This window comes from Micromys minutus (assembly GCF_963924665.1).
Source record: "Micromys minutus genome assembly, chromosome: 6".
Lineage (NCBI taxonomy): Eukaryota > Metazoa > Chordata > Mammalia > Rodentia > Muridae > Micromys > Micromys minutus.
Window position 1 is genome coordinate 13,921,076 of NC_137975.1, and position 19,578 is coordinate 13,940,653.

At 45.4% G+C, this 19,578-nt stretch overlaps 1 protein-coding gene across 1 annotated transcript; it reads right to left on the bottom strand.

Annotated features, from left to right (window-relative positions):
• Positions 1-1,575: 1,575 nt before the first annotated feature.
• Positions 1,576-15,064, bottom strand: DDX18 (DEAD-box helicase 18). Its single transcript, XM_080917826.1, has 13 exons — positions 14,922-15,064; positions 13,009-13,299; positions 11,432-11,542; positions 9,507-9,642; positions 9,133-9,233; positions 8,659-8,973; positions 7,437-7,576; positions 6,530-6,691; positions 5,810-5,962; positions 4,825-4,938; positions 3,411-3,467; positions 2,852-3,029; positions 1,576-1,811 (listed from the first exon to the last, which is right to left on the bottom strand). The coding sequence occupies exons 1-13, from the start codon at positions 15,004-15,006 to the stop codon at positions 1,669-1,671; spliced, it is 1,986 nt and encodes a 661-aa protein (XP_080773952.1). The 5' UTR covers positions 15,007-15,064; the 3' UTR covers positions 1,576-1,668.
• Positions 15,065-19,578: the final 4,514 nt, after the last annotated feature.

A 19,578-nucleotide genomic window follows, 5' to 3' on the forward strand; every position in this document is an offset into this window, starting at 1 on the left:
CATCTGCAGAGGCTGCAAGAAGGCAAGTGCCCTTACACAAATACAGAAAAGACCTCTGCAGACATGATTATTAAATGCCAGGTGTTTGGAACCCAAGAAGCTAAGTGGTCAAAATTTGTTGCATCTGGCAATTTTGGATTTCATCGACAGCACAACTTTAGAGTTAGATGCCACACAGAACACTCAAGGAGTGTAAGGGCTCCTCTAAGACTTGACTGAACCACTGTTAAATTTACCTGTTCACTTTTAGGTATCATCACAATGGGCTTTGACTACAGTGTTCGAAGTCAGCTCTGACCTAATGCCAAGCATTGTACAGGATAAAGTCTCAGACTGCTGTGACCCTGTACCAAACTGAAGGAGCCCCATCCCAAGTTGTGCCAAGAATCTAAATGAGCATTACCTTTAATGGGAACAGGTCTGAGGCTGATAGTTGCTGTTGAGTGCCTCCACATAACTGACACCGGATCTTTCAAACCCAGAGCTCATCAATGCCACCCACAATCACAGGTGGCCTGCCATGTGCGCCAGGGACCCTAACTGAATTTTTGGCCAGGCAAGGTGGTGAATGCTTCTGATGCTAAACATTCTTAGGAGGCAAAGACAGCAGGGTCTCCATGAACTCAAGACCAGCCTGTTCCACATAAGATAACCCTACCAGAAAAGTCTTTGTAGTACTCAATGATACTCCACCTCTCTTGCTGTGAGGGTCAACAGTGTCTTACAGAACTCCGGTAAGTCTGAAGATTCCAAGGCACTTCTCTTCAAATGTCCCTTGTTCCTGTAGAGCTGATCTTTGCCTTCCATCTTGTTGTAGAGCTGATCTTTGCCTTCCATCTTGTTAAATGCAGTATCTAGCTGTGACAGGGCAAGATAGTGTAGAGGTTCCTCCATCTTGTGTCCTTGCTGAGGCCATTTCAGGTTTTAACTAGAATTTGATCTTCAGAGAGAATCCTGTGGAAAATTACTCACCTCTATTCTAGGACTGAGGGCAAGATGTGCCAGAAAATGTCTTAGTTTGAGTTAAACTTCCTGCTTCTGTAAGACCGCCCCCTGCAGCTGCAGAGTAGTATATCAGCACACACACTTTTTGCCTTTGAAAGCGTCTTGCTCTAAATGTTTAGGCCTACACTTGGATCTGAAATACCTGAGTGTAGTCTCAGCTGGCTGAAATAAGACTTTCAATCGGCTACACACCGTGGCAGAGTATTCATCTCTGGTGGGCTATAGTATGATTTGGTGGGATCCTCGTTGGCTTTAGTCACCAAAGAATTCACTTGTCTTCACCTCCTATCTTGCTGTAGGGATGCTGGGATTGTACAGGTCCTAATGTGTCTGTCTTATAAGTAGTTTCTGGGGATTTGAACTCAGATTCTTTATCTCCAGTCCAATTACATGTTGAAAACCAACCAACCAACCAACCAACCAACCAACCAACCAACCAACCAACATAAGCCCATTGTAAAAGTTAGGAGTCTATCAAGAGAAAAGGTCTTAAAAAAACATTAAAACAATGTTATAATTTGTTTTATGGAAGTATTTAAAAATAAAATATTATCATCATAGTAAAGACAAAATGATTCTAAATGTGACAAAAGTTCCTTTTTAAAGGGCACTGGAGGGTAGGGGGAAGTTGGGCAAAGTCAGTCCAGGCGGAAGCAGATCGCCTCAGTGAGAGAACTGTCTGCGGTCTGCTGGCTTCTTACTGATGTGTTTAAAGATCTTGGACTTCTCCACTTGCTTTGTTTTCTGGTAGCCGAAACCCCCGCCACCACCTCTCTTTTTAAGCTTGCCATCATGGCTGCTCACATCTACAGGAGAACGTTAAGGAAACCACACAACAAAGAGTACAAGCTGCATCAGAGAAAAACCCCAACATCCCCAGCACTGCCCCTGTACCACACTCCCTTTAACCAACAGAGACGGGGTGGGGTGATGCTGAATCTGTGCAACGAACCCGAGGCCATAAGCTTGTGCACCAAAATGAACACCAATGACTTAAGTCAACTGTGGTGGCCACATCAATCAGCATGTCATAATCATGACAGAGTCAGGAGGTCAACTGAACACGTGTCGCTGCGCATGCCTTTCAGGTCTGCTGTGACCAGAGAGGCTCACGAGCTATGCACTCATACAACCCAACTCTCATTACAGCAGACTTCCACAAAGGGGAGAAGCTCATCAATGGAATCCCCTCAGGAGTTAATACAGTAGCATGAAAAAGGAGTTTTCCTATCTGATTCTTCTGAAGATATATCAATACTCAAGCACATCTGTGCACACATACCAAAGGGCAATGAAAACGACTGGGAGGTCCCTTTGTTCCTCACCAACATCAAGGCTCAGGTTTGGGTTCTGTGGCCAACCTTGCCTTCTCTGTGTAGGTAACCCTCTGGTGGCTACAACTCTGAGAGCTCTCACCTCTCTCTTCAGCCACTACTTCCCACCTCTCTGTGCCTCAAACAACTAGCCTTTCACTGTTATATTTCTGTCTTTTTTTAATATTCTTCTGTGTGTATGCATGTGGACATGTGTGCCACAGTACACACTTGAGATCAGAGGGCAACTGTTAGAGATGTTTGGTTCTCTCCTTCCACCCTGAGTCCTGGAGGTCAAGCTTGTTGGGCAAACGCTTTTGCCCGCTGAGTTATCCTGCCAGCCAGCCTTGGTTCTTCCCACCCCAGTGACAAGCCTATGCTGGCCTCTTGCTAGTCCCATGTTCTACAGCACTGCAAGCAGACACACACGGTCAGGATGAATACCAGAGCCTTTGGCTGGCAGCTGGGGTACACACCAACTCACTGCTAAGCCCCAACAACTCTGCTAAGCCGGACAACATCACAAAGGATACTCAGATCAACAAAAGGAGGGACCTTAAAACCAAAAGACAGAGCAACCTGAGGCAAATTTAAGTTGTTCACATTGAAGATCTGCTTGAGAGAGTGGGAGTCATATGCTCGGATGTAGGACTTGTATGCTTCCTGGGCAGACTTGTGGAGAAAGTAGTTCTTCTCGATCAGTTTTTCCAGCTGAGATTAAAAAAAAAAAAAAAAAAAAAAAAAAAAAAAAAAAAAAAAAAAAAAAAAAGAAAGAAAAAGAAAGAAAAAGAAAAAGAAAAAGAAAAAGCAGATGTCAACTATTAGGACAGTTATCCAAAAACACCTGCTGTAGTACACTTGCTTCGGCTTGGGCCTCTCTCCTCAGGCAGCACAGGGACAAGACTGACCTTCCAGCAGGGCTACCTGAGAGCAGGACCATGTAGGAAGAGTCCTGAAGGACCTCACAGTCCAAGCCAGCATCACACAAGTGAGGGAGAGTGAGCTCGGGACTGACTGTGAAGCTTCACAAAGCAGTACTAGGGTAGGTGCTCTCTTCCCCAGAAAGGTAATTAGAATAATCCAAAAACATACCTGAGACTGAATATCAGAAACTTTAGACCAGGAAAAGTCAAACTGATTCAACGGAACCTAGAGAAACAACAGTTTAAGTATCAGGGTTAGATGTATGAAAACTGAAGTGTCCCACCAGCAGCAACAGCAGGGACAGAAATGCCTGGGCTATGGAACCCATAGGACAGGAACAGCTTGTTGCTTGCTACCTCCAGTCCCTAGAGCAGCCCATCTCTGCCGAGAATCCAGTATGGCAGTCCCCACTTCTTTCTTAAAATGAGGCAAGGAGCTGCTACCCCCTCCCCCTGCCCTTACCCTGACATTCAAGGTGATAAAGGATTACCTATGCTTTTCCTATTTTCTAGCAGGGCTGGCCTTGAACCTTCTGTGATCCTCCTGCCTCTGCTTCTTGACTGCTGGGATTAGTTGTGTATTCAGGATTACCATGCCTGAAATGACTACCCCTTTCCCTCTATACCAGGAGAAGGGCCTCAATACTACTCTGTCTGGTGCTAATGGCACTCAGCCCATGCCAAGATGACTCCAGCTCTCTCAAGAATTTATCAAATATTACCTATACACAGCTAGGAAAACGGACAGAACCTGTGTTTGTGCTACAGACTGGGGAAGATAAAAGGTTACCAGGACTGGCTGCTGTCCTCCCCTATGAAGGCATGTGTGCTGGCCCAGAGAACAGATGGGAGTGACTGAGCAAGCTGTCAGGACACATTTATGTGCTGGGAGTACAGCTCAACAGTGCTCTGTGGAACATCAAGTAAAGCATGCAGGGACCTCAGGACCTCAGGAATCAGTGTCATATCGCTGTAGGAAAGAAGAAACTCATGTGGCAAGACTGTGCTGGGAGGGTGTCATGGTGTCGGTGTCATGGACAAGCAGGCCTAGCAACAGGGAGGCCATATGCAGTTGAGAAGTATCCTTTCCTGGCAAGATGGAGTAAGGGCAAAGCCAGGTAGGTTGGGGATTATACAGACTAGAAAATATACAAATCACCTCCCTAAACAGGAAGACTGAGGAGGCAGAGGCAGTGGCTGAGGCCAGCCCTGAAGGGAGCGGCAGGAGGCTGAGGTGAGGGTGGAAGCAGAGCTTCACAGGAAGACGGGGACTGGGAAGGAAGATGCTGCACAGCGGACTGCAAGGATGCTGAAGGAGTAGAGAGGACTGGACAGGGCTTCAGAGAACCAGAGGCTCCAACAGTCACTGTGGAAATGCAACTGCGGACAAAGCCGTAAGCCTGTTCCCTCTGTCCATGCTTCCTGGGCAGGAACACATTTTATCACCTCACCCAGTGACCTGGCACTGAATGAACCACCTCAACCCCTACGTACCTTGTCATCTACAGAGATGGCACCCCCCAAAAATCCTCATATCATGAAGAGTTTCCTCTCAACTTAAGATGTTCCAAGCAAAGGATTACCTTGGATTGTTTCAAGTAACGAAGGAAGCCCAACTCTTCAGGGCGCAGGATGAGCAGGGCATGCCCTCTTCCATTGAGGCCCCTAGCTGTTCTACCAACCCGATGAATGTATTCCTGTGGTGAGGCAAGACAATCTGGCTTAAGTTATGATGTCTTCCTGAGTCTGCAACTAGCATTCTGACTGTGTCCTCCGATGGAAGGAAGCATGCTGGTACACCTACACTAGATGGTGTACCAATCACAGGGCAGGGCCAACTTCATCTTCACATCCTCTACACTCTGGGCATTCTTTCTGCGGATGCCACCCCTAACAGGGCCAACCACCAAAGCAAGAGGAGCTACACCTATCAGCCATACCAACACCATGTAAGAGAAGCCCATGAGCCAGTCACATAAGCAATGACCTATTAAAATGACCATTGTAGTTCACCTTCAGAATAGTATTCTAAGGAAATTAATTTAAATGCCAGTCAATACTTCATTCTAACTCACTGTTTATTGAAAGTACTTTTGCACATTGTGTGTACGTGTGTGTATGTGTAAGTCAGAGGTGGAGGCCAAGTGCCGTCTCTCTGGTTCTCCACCCTATTGTCCAGGCAGGCTCACGGAACCTGGAGCTTGCTGTTTCATTCGATGGCTGGTCAAGCCCTCTGAGCCTGTTCCCCCCCCCCCCCCCACTGCTGGGGTTACAGAAGCACCGTGCGTGCTCGGCCTTTATATGGCTATTCATCCTACCGCAGACTCTACAGACCTTATTTCCTTCCTTCCACATGCTACTTCCTCTAGACACCAGTTGGACACATCAGTCTAAGGACCTTGCATTCTTTAAGTCAGATGTCACTCGCCCTTTGAGTCACTCAACACAGTGATACCCTACAGCTGAGAATGGCTGCTCTGTACATGTAAGCCTCATGGATGTGAAAGGACATGCTTCACTGGGTGAGTGTAATCCTCCTCAAAGATCCATTCTGCAGACTCCAGTTACCTTTGGGTCATCAGGAGGGTCATACTGGACAATCCAGTCCACTTCAGGGATGTCCAGCCCTCTGGCTGCCACATCAGTGCACAGCAGTATTCCCGAGTCTGCGTTGCAGAACTGGAAGAACGTGGTTGTTCGCTTATTTTGCTTTTGCTTTCCCTAGATTCAAAACCAACAAGAGCACAAAATGCATTGAAGTTGTATGTGAGAGTTGAACGTACAATCTATCAACTGTGGAGAGGCTACCACTTTAGAGCAACCTTACTCCAGCCCAGACACTATCCCCCCAACTGACCCCAAGCCTTTCGAGAGGAAGAGTGTCTTATTAGCCTGCTTTTACCTATGTGTTGTAACACTTCCGTGTGAAGTGCTCTGATCACACTGACCACATTCCCCTGTGTCCCTCATCCTTTCATATCTATGTGTGATTCAAGAAGCATACAAAAGCATGGGTGAAGGGGACTGTGGGCACATGGGTACCATACCAGTGGCTACACCACTGAGGAAACATCTTCCTAACAACCATTAGCCTCCTGTAGATCCTCAGGGAGGGGCAGAGCCTTGAGAGACCTGCCCACCATCTATTCTTCAAATAACCACAACTGTTTCCAGATCCATCCTCTGGGAGGGGAACCACTCGGATCTATGTTTAGAGGGTGTAATCCCTCCAAATCCCAAGTATGCAGGCTCACCCAATTTCTCAACAAGCTCACTGCCACCACTTACATGGATGGCCATGACAGGTAGGTCAATGTAGTTGAGCAGCTCATAGTGGTACTTCACAGACATACATGATGAAAAGAAGACCATCACTTTCTTCTTCCGGTTCTTCTTAAGGAATGTGAAGAGTAGAAGGAACCTCTTCTCAGAGGGACAAACAACATATCCCTGAAATGGCACGAGCCAACAGGTTACTCACAAAATAATGTGAACTGAACACAGCAATATACTACAAGGTTTTTCTGCCACATTTAAGGACTATACCAATCCACCAACCCCAATTATATGGAACTGTTTACTCACTGAAAGACTTTGCCTTGGGGCTGGAAAGAGCTCAGTAAGTAAAGGGCTGGGGACAGGTATCCATGGGAATGCTGGGTAAGTGCGGGAGCCAGTATGTAATTCCAATACCCAAGAAATGGATCAGTGGGGCAAACTGGCTAGCTAGATTAGCTGGGTCTACAAGCACTGGGTTCAAATGAGATACACACATGCACACTTTCTCAAGCTTAAGCTTGTTTTCATTAACTCGGAGCCAGCATCTCTTCTTTGACTTTCATAGCAATGCATCTATTCCCTCAAGCTAGTTTCCTCTCTACTACCCAAATTCCCTGGTACCCATGGAGATTATTAAAAATCAAGTTCTAGCTGTATTAAAATTAGTGGTGACTGATGCTTCCCACATAAAAGACAGCATCAACAGAATAGAAGTTGACCGGGTCATTCAGAGTTCAGAATATTTTATACTCAAGGGTCAGAGACACCAAACCCAAATCTGCTAATCTGACTGACATCCATCAGTCAGCATGCTCTGTGCATCATTCTGAAGAAGCACAAGGAAACACCATGTAAGATCCTTTAGGGCATTACTTACTAACTTTCTAATATGTACTAAGCTGGTCATCAACATTACCTGCTCAAGGCCATCCACGGTGGCAACCTCTTTATCGTCATCAACACCCACGTACAATGGCTCTTTTTTCAGAGAAATTCTTGCCAAGTCTTCAACTTTCCGAGTTTGTGTGGCAGAGAAGAGCATGGTTTGCCTACGTGCTAAAAAGACAAAAATAGCCAAATCTTCTGAAGAATCTCCTAAGTGCATCACAATCACACTTTAGGAGGAGTCCAGGAAGAAGGCATATGCTGATGGTATACATACCCAGAAAACATCACATTATAAAGTGAATTTTAGGTATAAACATGCTAACTTAGGTAAAATGTACAAACTCAAAGCAAATTAAACCCAAATGTTGGGTCATTAAGGCTTCTCTAGTCATTAGCAATGCCTTCTTCAAGTTATTAAAAAGAAAAGGAGCTATATAACCCTACGACTTGTAGAATGCTCACAGTAAATTTTAGCAGTCCCAAGCTGCAAACACATCCTGTCATCAGCTGACTGAATTAAACAAACTACTGTACTCACACAACGACGGTGACATGCCTATCACTTTGCTTGTGGTTATGACTTTCAAGCAGTACACAAGAGTATCAAAAATTAGATTATTTCTAAACGGTTTGTCTCTATACACTGAGTAAAGTGCCTTCAGAAGCCAGGGAGGTAGGTTCCCTGGAGCTAGAGTTACAGGTGATGGGAACCAAACCTGGGTCCCCTGCAAGAGCAGTGTATGCTCTTAGTTGCTGAGCCATCTCTCTGGGTCCTAATTCATTTTTTGAGGCAGTCTCACGTAGCTCCGGGGTGAAACTCTCTAGAGTTGAGGTCTCAGGGATGACCTCCAACCCTGCGTCCACATGGTTTCTTCTATTATGCCAGCACAACACCGCTGTATAGTATAGGCATAACCAATTTACCAGGTTGAAAAACCTCGTCCACGAACAGAACATGGAAGGTGAGCCTGCCTTCATGGAGATAAAGACGGGGACCACAGAGTGGACTTAGTGTGAGCTAAACTCTTACAAGGCATCTTCACATCCAGACCGCTGAACCTGCATCTTACTTTATGCACTATGGTAATGTGCTGCATGAAGCCAGCAGAGCTACTTTGGAAGTCAACAGGCCCACACTCCTCATGTAGCCACAGTCCAACTCTGAAATTAAGATACTATTTTTCCTACAAGATCAGCAACCATGCATCTCTAAGTACCTTGTGATCCCCATTCAGATGCCACCTACTTACCTGGCAAAAGTTTAATAATTTGCTTTAATTCTTCTTCAAACCCAACATCCAAGATACGATCAGCCTCATCAATAACCAGACACTGTAGGTTCTTGTACATAAATCCTGGTGTGTTCTGCATGTGGTCTAGGAGCCGGCCTGGTGTGGCCACGATGATGTTGATGCCATTGAGGAGCTTCTGCACCTCAGCAGACCTGTTACTGCCACCCATGATCAGCCCATAGGTGTGAACGTGGTGTGTCATCAGTTCCTTGAGAACACCAAAGGTCTGCATGGCCAGTTCTCTGGTGGGAGAGAGAATCAGGACTCCTGTTCCTAAAAGGCAAAAGGCAACAGAGGGTCATCTCCACAAGTCCTTAAGAGACACAGATCCTGGTGACATAACAGCAGAGAGAGAGAGAGAGAGAGAGAGAGAGAGAGAGAGAGAGAGAGAGAGAGAGACAGAGACAGAGACAGAGAAAGAGAGAGCCTTACCATTCCTGGGCATGAACTTCAGTTTGACAATGAGCTCGATCACAGGGATGAGGAAAGCGAGGGTTTTTCCGCTGCCAGTTTTTGCAGCTGCCAGAAGATCCCTTAGTATTGCAGAAGACAAAGAACATTCATTTGACTCACGCAGATGTGTACTTAACCTACACTATGTGCTATGAGCATGCTCTAGCCACTGAGAACACGAGGTGCCTAGTGCCTAACTCACAAAGACTGATACACCAGTAAGTAACTTAAGTCTTTAATATAGCCAAACAGGAATCCACATAGAGAACAAAATCAGAGAAATACACATGGATTACTTTTACAACTGCAGTCCTAGAGGCAGACAGGAATGTCTCTATCAATGTCAGCCGTACCTGCCCTCCAGAAGTGGCCTGATACTTTTATGCTGGATCTCCGTCATGCGCTTGAAGCCCATTTCTTCTATGGCCTTCAGGGTGTTCTCGTGGACCAGATTAGACAAGGAAGCAAATGAAGTGTCCTCAAAAGCACCTAACAGGAGATTGTTCACTGTCAGCAAGCTGTGTGGTCAGAGAGTGCTGGCCCTGCTGCCCAAAGCTAACTGTTCCTTACAAGAGCTTCTCACAGCCAGAAGACACTAATGCCTGATCACTGCTAAGATAATGATGAGACAAATCCACAGAAAAAGAAAAGTTTAACAGTATGAAATGTGTAGACGCTGGGGGTGGAGATGGCTCAGCGGTTAAGAGTACTACTTGCTGCTGTTGCAGAGGACCTGGGTTCTATTCCCAGCACCCACATAGCGGCTCTTAGCCACCCACAATCCTAGTTCTAGGAGTAAAATGACTACTAATCTCCATGGGGACCAGGCATGCAGTGCAGATGCATACATGCTGGCAAAGTACCATACACATAAGAAAAAAGTATAGAACTAAGCGTAATCAAAACTGGGCCCTCCCCTCTGCCCTGATCTGGCCACAGCTGTGGCTTCTCAGGTTGGCAGCAATGATGGTCCTGATGTTGAGGGAAAGAACCCACAACCCTGATTTATATTTTCAGTGTGGCACTGATAAACCACTAGATACATGCTTTTATAAATCAGGCTTTGCTAGATGATTTTTTCCCAACCAGAGGCCAAATAATAGCCCTGATTTTTTTTTTAAAGATTTTACTTTTAGCCACATGTCTGTGTGCAGACATGCGCCCGTGAGTGCAGAACCCTGCAGACATCTCGGAGCTAGAACTACCTGTGCACAGGTTGTTGTGGGCCACTAACATGGGTATTTGTCTCTGTCCTCTACTTTCAGCTGCTGAGCATCTCTCCAGCCTCAGGGAGCAAGTTTAGGACAGGTTAGTATGAAGGTTGCTGCAGGATAGTTGATCACACTGTGAACCCCAATATTGTATAGTTTACTGGACAAACCTCTTCTAGTTGTGGTGTGGCTCAGCCTTAGCAAACACCTTCAATCGCTCTGGCTGGAATACAAACATGCCCTTAGTACACACCCTTAATCTCAAACAATGACGGTGAAGCACCAAAGTCAAGTCAGATTTGACAGAATAAGATATACCTAACTCTCACAAGAGAAACTAAAACTACTTAAGAGAAAGCATGGGGGCGGGGAGGCAGTTTTACAACGACATAGTACAGAGACAAGCTGGGGAGAGAGAACAGCTAGACACTGTAAAAAGGAAACATCTAAATTGGCACTGGCTGGAGAATTGGCACTTTTTGTGTGTGGAGACTAAATTCAGGACCCTGTGTATGCTGGGCAAGTGGCTATCCTATGTCTCCTAATATGCTGGGTGGCACCTTCACACTTTGTCAGTAAGCAGACTGCCCAGTCAGGCTTGAAATGTACAACTTTTGGTGCTAACATGGATATTTCTGAGAAACGATTGTTATTTGACTTGGGGTGCAAAACTGTCCTGGCTGAGAGTCACTTCTGTAACTTTTCTAATTTTCTCTGTAGACCGCACTCAGTACAGTACCACCAGGTGACTTTAGCAATCTCACTGAAGCATTAAAATACTGAGGCCAGACCTCAGAAGGAAGCACACAAGCAAAATCCTACATGATTCTGGTTAGAGCAATAAATTCTGGCCTAAATTCTTGAATCCCAGAAGCTGTGAGAATATGAAACAATTAAATATTACAACGCAGAGGAAGAAAAAGGATAGAGCAAAGTGCCTGGTACCACACAGTAGAAGATAAAGCTCACTGCTGGCTGATAACTAAAGATCACAACGGGACCTTCAGTCATACAGGGAAATTGTGACATTTCCAAGACAAGACACCTGGGAAAGCCTTGGCCATCACCTGTCAGTCCCAGGGGCAGGCTGGGCACCTCACTGTCCTTTGTCTTCTTCACATCATCTTCTGGTTCCTCACAAGCCTCAGCACTTTCTTCAGTTTTTGCTTTTTTGGTATCTTGGTTTAAAAAACAAACAAACAAAACCCCCTTTATTATTAAAATAACCAGTGGGAATGAAAGATCTATAATGTAAAGAAATATATTTTTCAAAGCTTAAGATTATTTGATATTTGTTACAAGTCCTCTTCAGGAAGAGACTTGTTCACTATTTAAAATTTTAGGGTATAAATGATTTGCAAATAAAACAATGTTTTAAAGTTTCTTAAATTATAGTATTCTAAATTAAAAAAGGATCACCCCTCACCCCCAACAAGAATTATCTGTAATACTCTTGCTTTCCTGGAGCTCAACTTATGAATTAGACTGGCCTTGAACTCAGAACTCAAAAGATTTTCCTGCCTCTGTCTGGGATTGTCAGCACACACTAACACAGCCTGCCTCTTAAAAAAGGATATTTTAAGTCTCACTAAGCACAATCGGAGCATCAGTCATAAGCTTAAGTCCCACTAAGCGCTATCAGGGTATCAGTCATGAGCTTTACACTTAACGAGGAAAGAGGCACATGTTCCATTAAGGCAATTTAAAATTAAACCCACACAAGCGCCAATGTTTCCTCCCTTGCCATCATATTTCTGTAAGTGGCTTCAGATCTGAAAGTTGAGGCTTTTTCTGTCCTCACAGATGTGAAGGCTAGATGGAGGGTTTTTTAGCTGGTGATCCAAATGAGGCTGCCGTGAGGCTGCGAGGGGCAGAGGAGGAAAGGCAGAACCTTCTCACCGTGCTCACGGATGGTGCCAGCCCACCTTTCTAAGCACAGAAGCATGCTCCTGAAGCACCGCATCCTGGGCTCACTCGAGCAGCGTGACAAGGCTCCTGACCACCTCACCCTGCCTCATTTGCTTGCTCACATCTCAACAGGAGGCTCATCTGTGCACCAGAATCTATAATCACCTCCCTCCACCCTGCTCTTCAAACACTACCCTGTACTGTCGGCTCACTTGAAAAATCAATGTCTTATTCACAACTTTTGTATGCATTATTGTATAGACTCTGCAAATAACTACTTATGGGGGAGAGGGCTTATAAAATATATATGGGCAAAAGACAAGTAAATCAAGGAGTCAAAGAATGATTAATGCAAAGTACCTTCACACAGAAAAGCCCAGGGAGAGACTTCCTGCTCCCAGCCTGGACCCATGATATACCCGCTACGCATATCAAAGTTCTGAAATCATGAAAATATGCAAACTCAAGAGACTCAACTACACTCAGTTTACTTACAAACCCTTAGTGGAGTGTTATAAATGTAAAGAAATTCTTACCAAATCTGAACTTTCCCCAAGGGGAGCCAATCTGAGGAAAAGTTAAAACCCACTTCCCTGTCCACCAATCCAAAGTGTCTTTGAGCTCCCGGGCTAGTCTCATGCTGGTGGGCACAGGGGATGCCTCACACAACAACAGAGGGAAGTGACCAAGAGCTAAAAGGCTATCTGAATGGCCAATATTAAAAACAAAAACCTACCAGGCTCAGCATCATTTGCCATTTTCCTCTTCTTCTTCTTCTTTTTCTTTTTTAGTTCTGAATCAGGAGATGGTGTTGCCGGTTCTTCTCCGTTGGCTAAGCTGGTAACCTTTTGGGGTGACTTTTTAACTTTGGCATTTTCCACAGTCCCCTCAGGCATGCCTCCACTCTGTGCGTCTGCTGAGCCAACAGTCACAGACTGCTTCAAGGCCTTTTTAACTTTTCCACCTTTTTCTGTTTCTTTAGGCACATCTCCATTTTGAGGTTGTGACAGGCTCGTGTCTGTTGCTTCTGTTTAAAAACAGAACTTACACTGTGACAAGAGAAAGCTTACTTATAAACACTGACCTTTGCAGGAGAAAGTATGGGATTTTCTTATATGTTCACTACTGAAACCACCTATTGGTGCTCTATTATAGAAAAGGCACATTTTCTTTATAGAAAAAAATTGTCAGTAAAAGAAAGTTGTTTTAACTTCAAAAGACCTTATCTGTTTATGGCTATATAGAAGTCTGTGACCGGAAAACGTCAGCAAGGTCACATAATTAAGCCAAATTATTAGTAAGCATCAATGAGAAGCAATGTGTTTTTAACGTAAGTATTTGGCCTACTGGTGTTGTTGGTACACTAACCTTTAGTCCCCACACTTGGGAGACAGAGGCAAGTGGATCTCTGTGAGTTTGAGCCCAGCCTGGTATACTGAGCTAGTACTGGGAGAGCCAGGGCTAAGCGTTTGATAAACATAATGGGATATTTCACATTCCTACAATTATTATTACATAATTTCACATCACTCAAACCCAACTTTCCTAGACTTTGGTGAAATGAAAATTCAGTTATCGAAAGCCACACATTTGCCCTATTAAAGCCCCAAGTTATCATTACAAGCTTTTCCCTTTCATACAAAAAGAGAAAGCAACACCATCTTTGGTTACCCACACCAAGAAGTAGCTATTAAGGAGGGCTAATTATTCTACAGGTACTAAATGAAGAAACTTCAATACTTATATCTAAAATTCACCACCCCCTCTGGGCTGTCTTTCAGTTATTATCTGTTGAAAATTATGTGGGTCGAGACAATTTACCTCTGCACTTCCCACAGAAGATTTATTCAGCGATTCTCAACCTACCTGTGGCTTGACTCCCTCCCCCCACTACTGGAGTCTCACATCAGATATTTACATTACGATTCATAACAGTAGCAAAATTACAGCTATAAAGTAGCAACGAGATAATTCTGTGGAGGGTGGGGGTCACCACAATATGAGAAACTGTATTCATGGGTTACAACATTAGAAAAGCTGAGAACCACTGCTTTGTATCTTACAGGTAGCTAAGCAAGCTACAGAAACTGTAACAAGTGACATGTGTCAACTTTTCATTTAAGCCCTTGTGCCAAAACCAAGATGTTAAGGAATTTGCAAACTAAGTTGTGAGCGACAAGAACACTGAGACGGTTCTGCGTTTAACGTGAGATGAGGATCCCTGCCGGAATGAAGAGAACGGGCTTGGGAAGGTAGCAGGTAGCAGTATCGTGGGACAGCTCCGAGAAAAAGAATTCGTAAAGTTTGGGCAGGCGATGAGATCCAGCAATTAAGTAAAAGTCGGGAACCGTAAGGGATGGTACCTAGATACAATTTCTACGTGGGGACTAAGGATGATGGGAGAATCTAGGGTAATCGGTAGGTTTTGAATGCCTTGCTAACAGAATGCTGGGAAGCAAGTCCAAGGCCCCCAACTTTCACTCGGAGCCGAGAAACCCACGCCCGAAAGGAGCAGGATCCTCGGGGGCTGGGACCCAGAAGGCCAGCTCGTGCCGCGCATCCCCAGCTCCCGCCGGAAGCTGCCCGGGGCGCCGCCGAGTTTCTGGGTTCCCGACGTCGTTCGCCACTGCGGGGTTCAGCACAGCTCACCTTGCAGCTTCAGGTTTCGCTGCCGCAGCTTGGCGTTCCGCTTCTCGATCTTCTTGCGCAGGAGTTTCATCTGTAACTGAGACATGATGCCGAGCCACCCAGCCGTCTGCACCGAGCGACAGATGCACGTGCGCAGTTGCAAGTCGGAAGTGTACCGCTGGACCTGGCGGACCGGCGGGGCGGAAATGCTTCGGGCGGAAACGGTTCCTGGCCAGAGCTGAGTTCCCGTTGGAGATCGAATTTCCTACAGCGCCTCCTGGGGACTGGAGGACGCGTTGTGACCCCGTTCGCCTTGCTAATGAGCCGCGAGTTTTACAAACCAAGACTGAGCAATAAAAAAGCCCATTGGAAGGCAGAATTCCTTGTGGCTCAGAAGAGTCTGTTCCCCTTTTCCCTTCGCTGCTAGAGAGGTGCCAGTATCCGGTCAAAAGAGGTTTAAGTCTTAAAATCTTCTTGGGAGACGGGCATGGTAGTGCCCGCCTTTAATCTCTGCACAAGGGCAGCAGGGCAAGTGGATCTCTGTGAGTTGAGATGAGCCTGGTCCACAGGGCAGCACCCCACTCCCACCCTGGCGCTCCCCAAACGAAACAAAAAGACTAAAGAAACAAAAACAAACAACAAACCCACTTCAACTTGGGTCCCGGATCACACAAACGTCTTTCCTCATAGCATAGTTTTCCCTCAAATTTTCAGGCCCTAGTTGTTCTCTCTTTTCTCCTTCCTTCCTTCCTTCCTTCCTTCCTTCCTTCCTTCCTTCCTTCCTTCCTTCCTTCCTTCCTTCCTTCCTTCTTTCCTTTCTTCCTTCCTCCCTCCCTCCCTCCCTCCCTCCCGCTCTCTTTTCATTTCTTTTCTTTCTTTCCTGCTAGTGTGCTGGGGATGTATGATGAATGCCATAGGCAAAACACTGAAGTTTTACAGGACTTCCACGAAGATAGAAACAGTTACAGAAAACATACTGGCAGGTAAGTTCATGCACCACCTAAGAAGGATCCTGGTTTCAGGATAGACGTGTGTGTGTGTGTGTGTGTGTGTGTGTGTGTGTGTGTGTGTGTGTGAGTGCACGCGCCTGTGTGTGTGTTAGTCCGGAGGTGGATCTGCAGATGGAGTCTTTAATTCAGTGTTGCAGTGCTGGGTATTGAACCCGGGGCCTCTTTCATGTAGGCGGTCACCATACCAATGGAACTGCACATCACTCCTAAGTGTATATATAGACTTATAACTGGGGCCCGGGCGATGGCACAGTCTAAAGTGCCTTGCAAGCACAAAGACCTGAGTCCCATCTACATCTCATAGAAAGAAAGCCAGTTGTAGCGCTGCTCAGTGGCCAGCATCCTTGTAAGACTTGGTCTAGGAGAAACCATGTCTCAAAATCATAGTGCCTGACATCTGTGATGGCTATTCTTGTTATCAACTTGACTACATCTGAAAGGAACTATAATCCAAAAAAGGTGGACACACCTGTGAGAGATTATTTTTGCTTGGTTTAAAGTGGAAGAATTTGCTGCTAGTTCAGACTTTTGAGGGAGGAAGACATAAGGCTGGAAGGTACACATTTAATCTGGACCACATCCCTTTTGTTTCATCTATTTATTTTATGTATATAAGCACACCGTAGCTGTCTTCAGACACATAAGAAGAAGGCATCAGATCCCGTTACAGATGGTTGTGAGCCACCATGTGGTTGCTGGGAATTGAACTTGGGACCTCTGGAAGAGCAGTCAGTGCTCTTAAATGCTGAGACACCTCTCCAGCATGAACCACATCTTCTGCTGGAAGATATAAGGGTATGGACATGCTCTTTGCCTGTTTTTCCTGGCCTTGCTTGCCCATTCATGCCTTCACTGGCATTAGAGTCTACTTCTTTGGGATTCCAGCACATACTGAAGACCAGATGAGACCAGCTTGTGGCCTGATCCACTACTGGATTCTTGGACTTTTTATTTACAGCCAGCCACTGTTGGATTAGCTGGACTACAGCCTGTAAGTCATTCTACCAAACCATACCCTATTAATCAATCTATCTACCTACCTACCTATCCTATTAAGTTCTGTTACTTCAGAGAATCCTGACATCCAAGGATGTCCTTTGATGAGCACACACACACACACACACACCACTCTCTCTCTCTCTCTCTCTCTCTCTCTCTCTCTCTCTCTCTCTCTCCCTCTCTCTCTCTCTCTCACACACACATACTCACTCCCACACACACACACACACTCTCTCTCTCTCTCTCACACACACACACACACACCTCTCTCTCTCTCTCTCTCTCACACACACACACACACACACACATACTCACACTCCCCCACACACTCTCTCACACACACTCACACACTCACTGAGGGGTGGAGTGGGGAACATTTAATTTACATAGGCTATGCTTTACCCATGCTATTCTTTGAATTTTCTCCTGGGATCCTTAAACCAAAACCAGTGTGTTTGTAAAGTAGAACATGGATTCCTATGCTCTAATCTGATAAGAAGGCTTTGATTCCTGGGATAAATAGGTGTGTATTATCAACACCTTAGAATTGTTAGAAGTAATGGTCACACCTGCTCTAATCTCCAAAATAGGGTTTTTCTTTACTTTTGTTGTTGTTGTTGTTGTTGTTGAGCTGAGGATTCAATCCAGGTCTTTGGGCATAATGGCAGGAACTTTACCACCAAGTCACATCCCCAGGCCACATGAAGTGACTAGTTTGTAAACCTTTGAATGCCATTTTCTACAAAATTCACTACTATACAGTGCATAGGAGTCTTAAAAGTCTACATTACTGTAATATACTGTAAATTAGCAGGTCGAGCTGCTGTTTCACAGCCTGACTGTCTTTCGGCAATCAAATGGCTGTCGGCACAGTTTAGTAGAGTCACAAAAGCCATAGGGCTAGAACAGACTACATTTGATATATTTTCTTTGTGTGTGTGTTTGTGTGTGTTTGTGTGTGTGTGTGTGTGTGTGTGTGTGTGTGTGTGTGTGTGTAGGTGTATACGAGTGGAGGGCACTAGTCAATGCCCTGTGTCTTGTGTCTTCTTCAATAGCAAGTCTATTTTATTATTTTTTGAGACAACTTTCACTGAGCAGAGAACTCAGTGATTCACCCGGACTCTCTGGCCAGCCCACTCCAGGAACCCTACTGTCTCTGTCCATGAGTTTCCTGATTACAGATGTCTGCCACCGTCCTTTACTTGGCTGATGGATTTAGACTCAGGTCTCCATGCAGGTACTTCACCTAATGAACTGTCTCTTCAGCCCCTCACAAATTATATGTTAGTCACTGTCCATGAACAATCTGAACAAAAATATTCAGGATTCAGCTACAAATCCAAATATAAATTATTTTTGTGTCTTTGAAATCTTGATGTTTATTGCTGAGCTCATCCTTTCCAGGGATATCTAGGGAAAGAGGGGGAGAGAGGGAGGGAGGGAGAGAGAGAGAGAGAGAGAGAGAGAGAGAGAGAGAGAGAGAGAGAGAGAGAGAAGAAGGAGGAGGAGGAGGAGGAGGAGGAGGAGGAGGAGGAGGAAGAGGGATGGGGAGGGGCCAGGAGAGAAGGGGCAGAAAGTAAGAGAGTAAAAGGATAAAAGAGTAAGAAAGGAGGGGGCAGGCTGGAGAGATGGCTCAGCGGTTAAAAGCACTGACTGCTCTTCCAGAGATCCTGAGTTCAAATCCCAGCAACCACATGATGGCTCACAGCCATCTGTAATAAAATCTGATGCCCTCTTCTGCTGTGTCTGAAGATAGCTACAGTGTACTTACATATAATAAAGAAATAAATCTTGAAAGGGAAGAAAGAGAGGGCGCAAGCAGCCCCTTTTATAGTAAGCCAGGCATAACTGGCTGTTGACAGGTAACTGTGGGGCAGAGCCTAAAAGGAATGTCACTGTACCTCTCCTGAGCAGCACAATAGAGCTGGCCTTGCTGATATGGGCTTGGGTGAGCGGGCCCCAAGGGTATGAGAGTGGGAGAGCTGGCTCTGCCCCTTGTAGGTTGTGGCATTGGATGAGCTAGCCAGGGCAGTGCTGAAAAGCTTGCTCGCCCAGGCCCAGGAGGTGTGGGTTCAGGAGAGCTGGTGGGCTGACCAGCTCAGATACCACCCAGGTCTAGGTCCAGAGCTTTGAGTTGGCCCACCCCAACACAACTTGACTACCTGGAATGAACTACAGTCCACAAATGGAAAGTACATCTATGAGACGTTTTTTATTTTTTGCTTGTTTAAAGTGGGTGAATCCACTTCTAGTTCAGACCTTTAAGGCCGGAAGATAGACCACTTTGATCTGGGTCTTGAGGCGGGAAGACATGCCTTTGATCTTGGGCACACCTTCTGTTGGAAGCATATATAAAAGGGGTTTTCAACTTACCTAATGCTTGGACCTTTTGATATAGTTCCTCATGTTGTAGTGACTCCCCCAACCACAACATTATTTTCATTGCTACGCTATAACTGTAATTTTATGACTGTTACGAATTTGAATGCAAATGCCTTTGTTTCCCAACGGTTTTAGGTGACCCCTGAAAAAGGGTCCTTTGATTCCTAAAATGGCCATGACCACAGATTGGGAACCACTGCTATATGAGGACATGGAAGAAGGAAGCTTTTGCTCTTTACCTGCCTGCCCTCATCGCGCCAGCAAGCTCATTTCTTCTCTCGAATTAG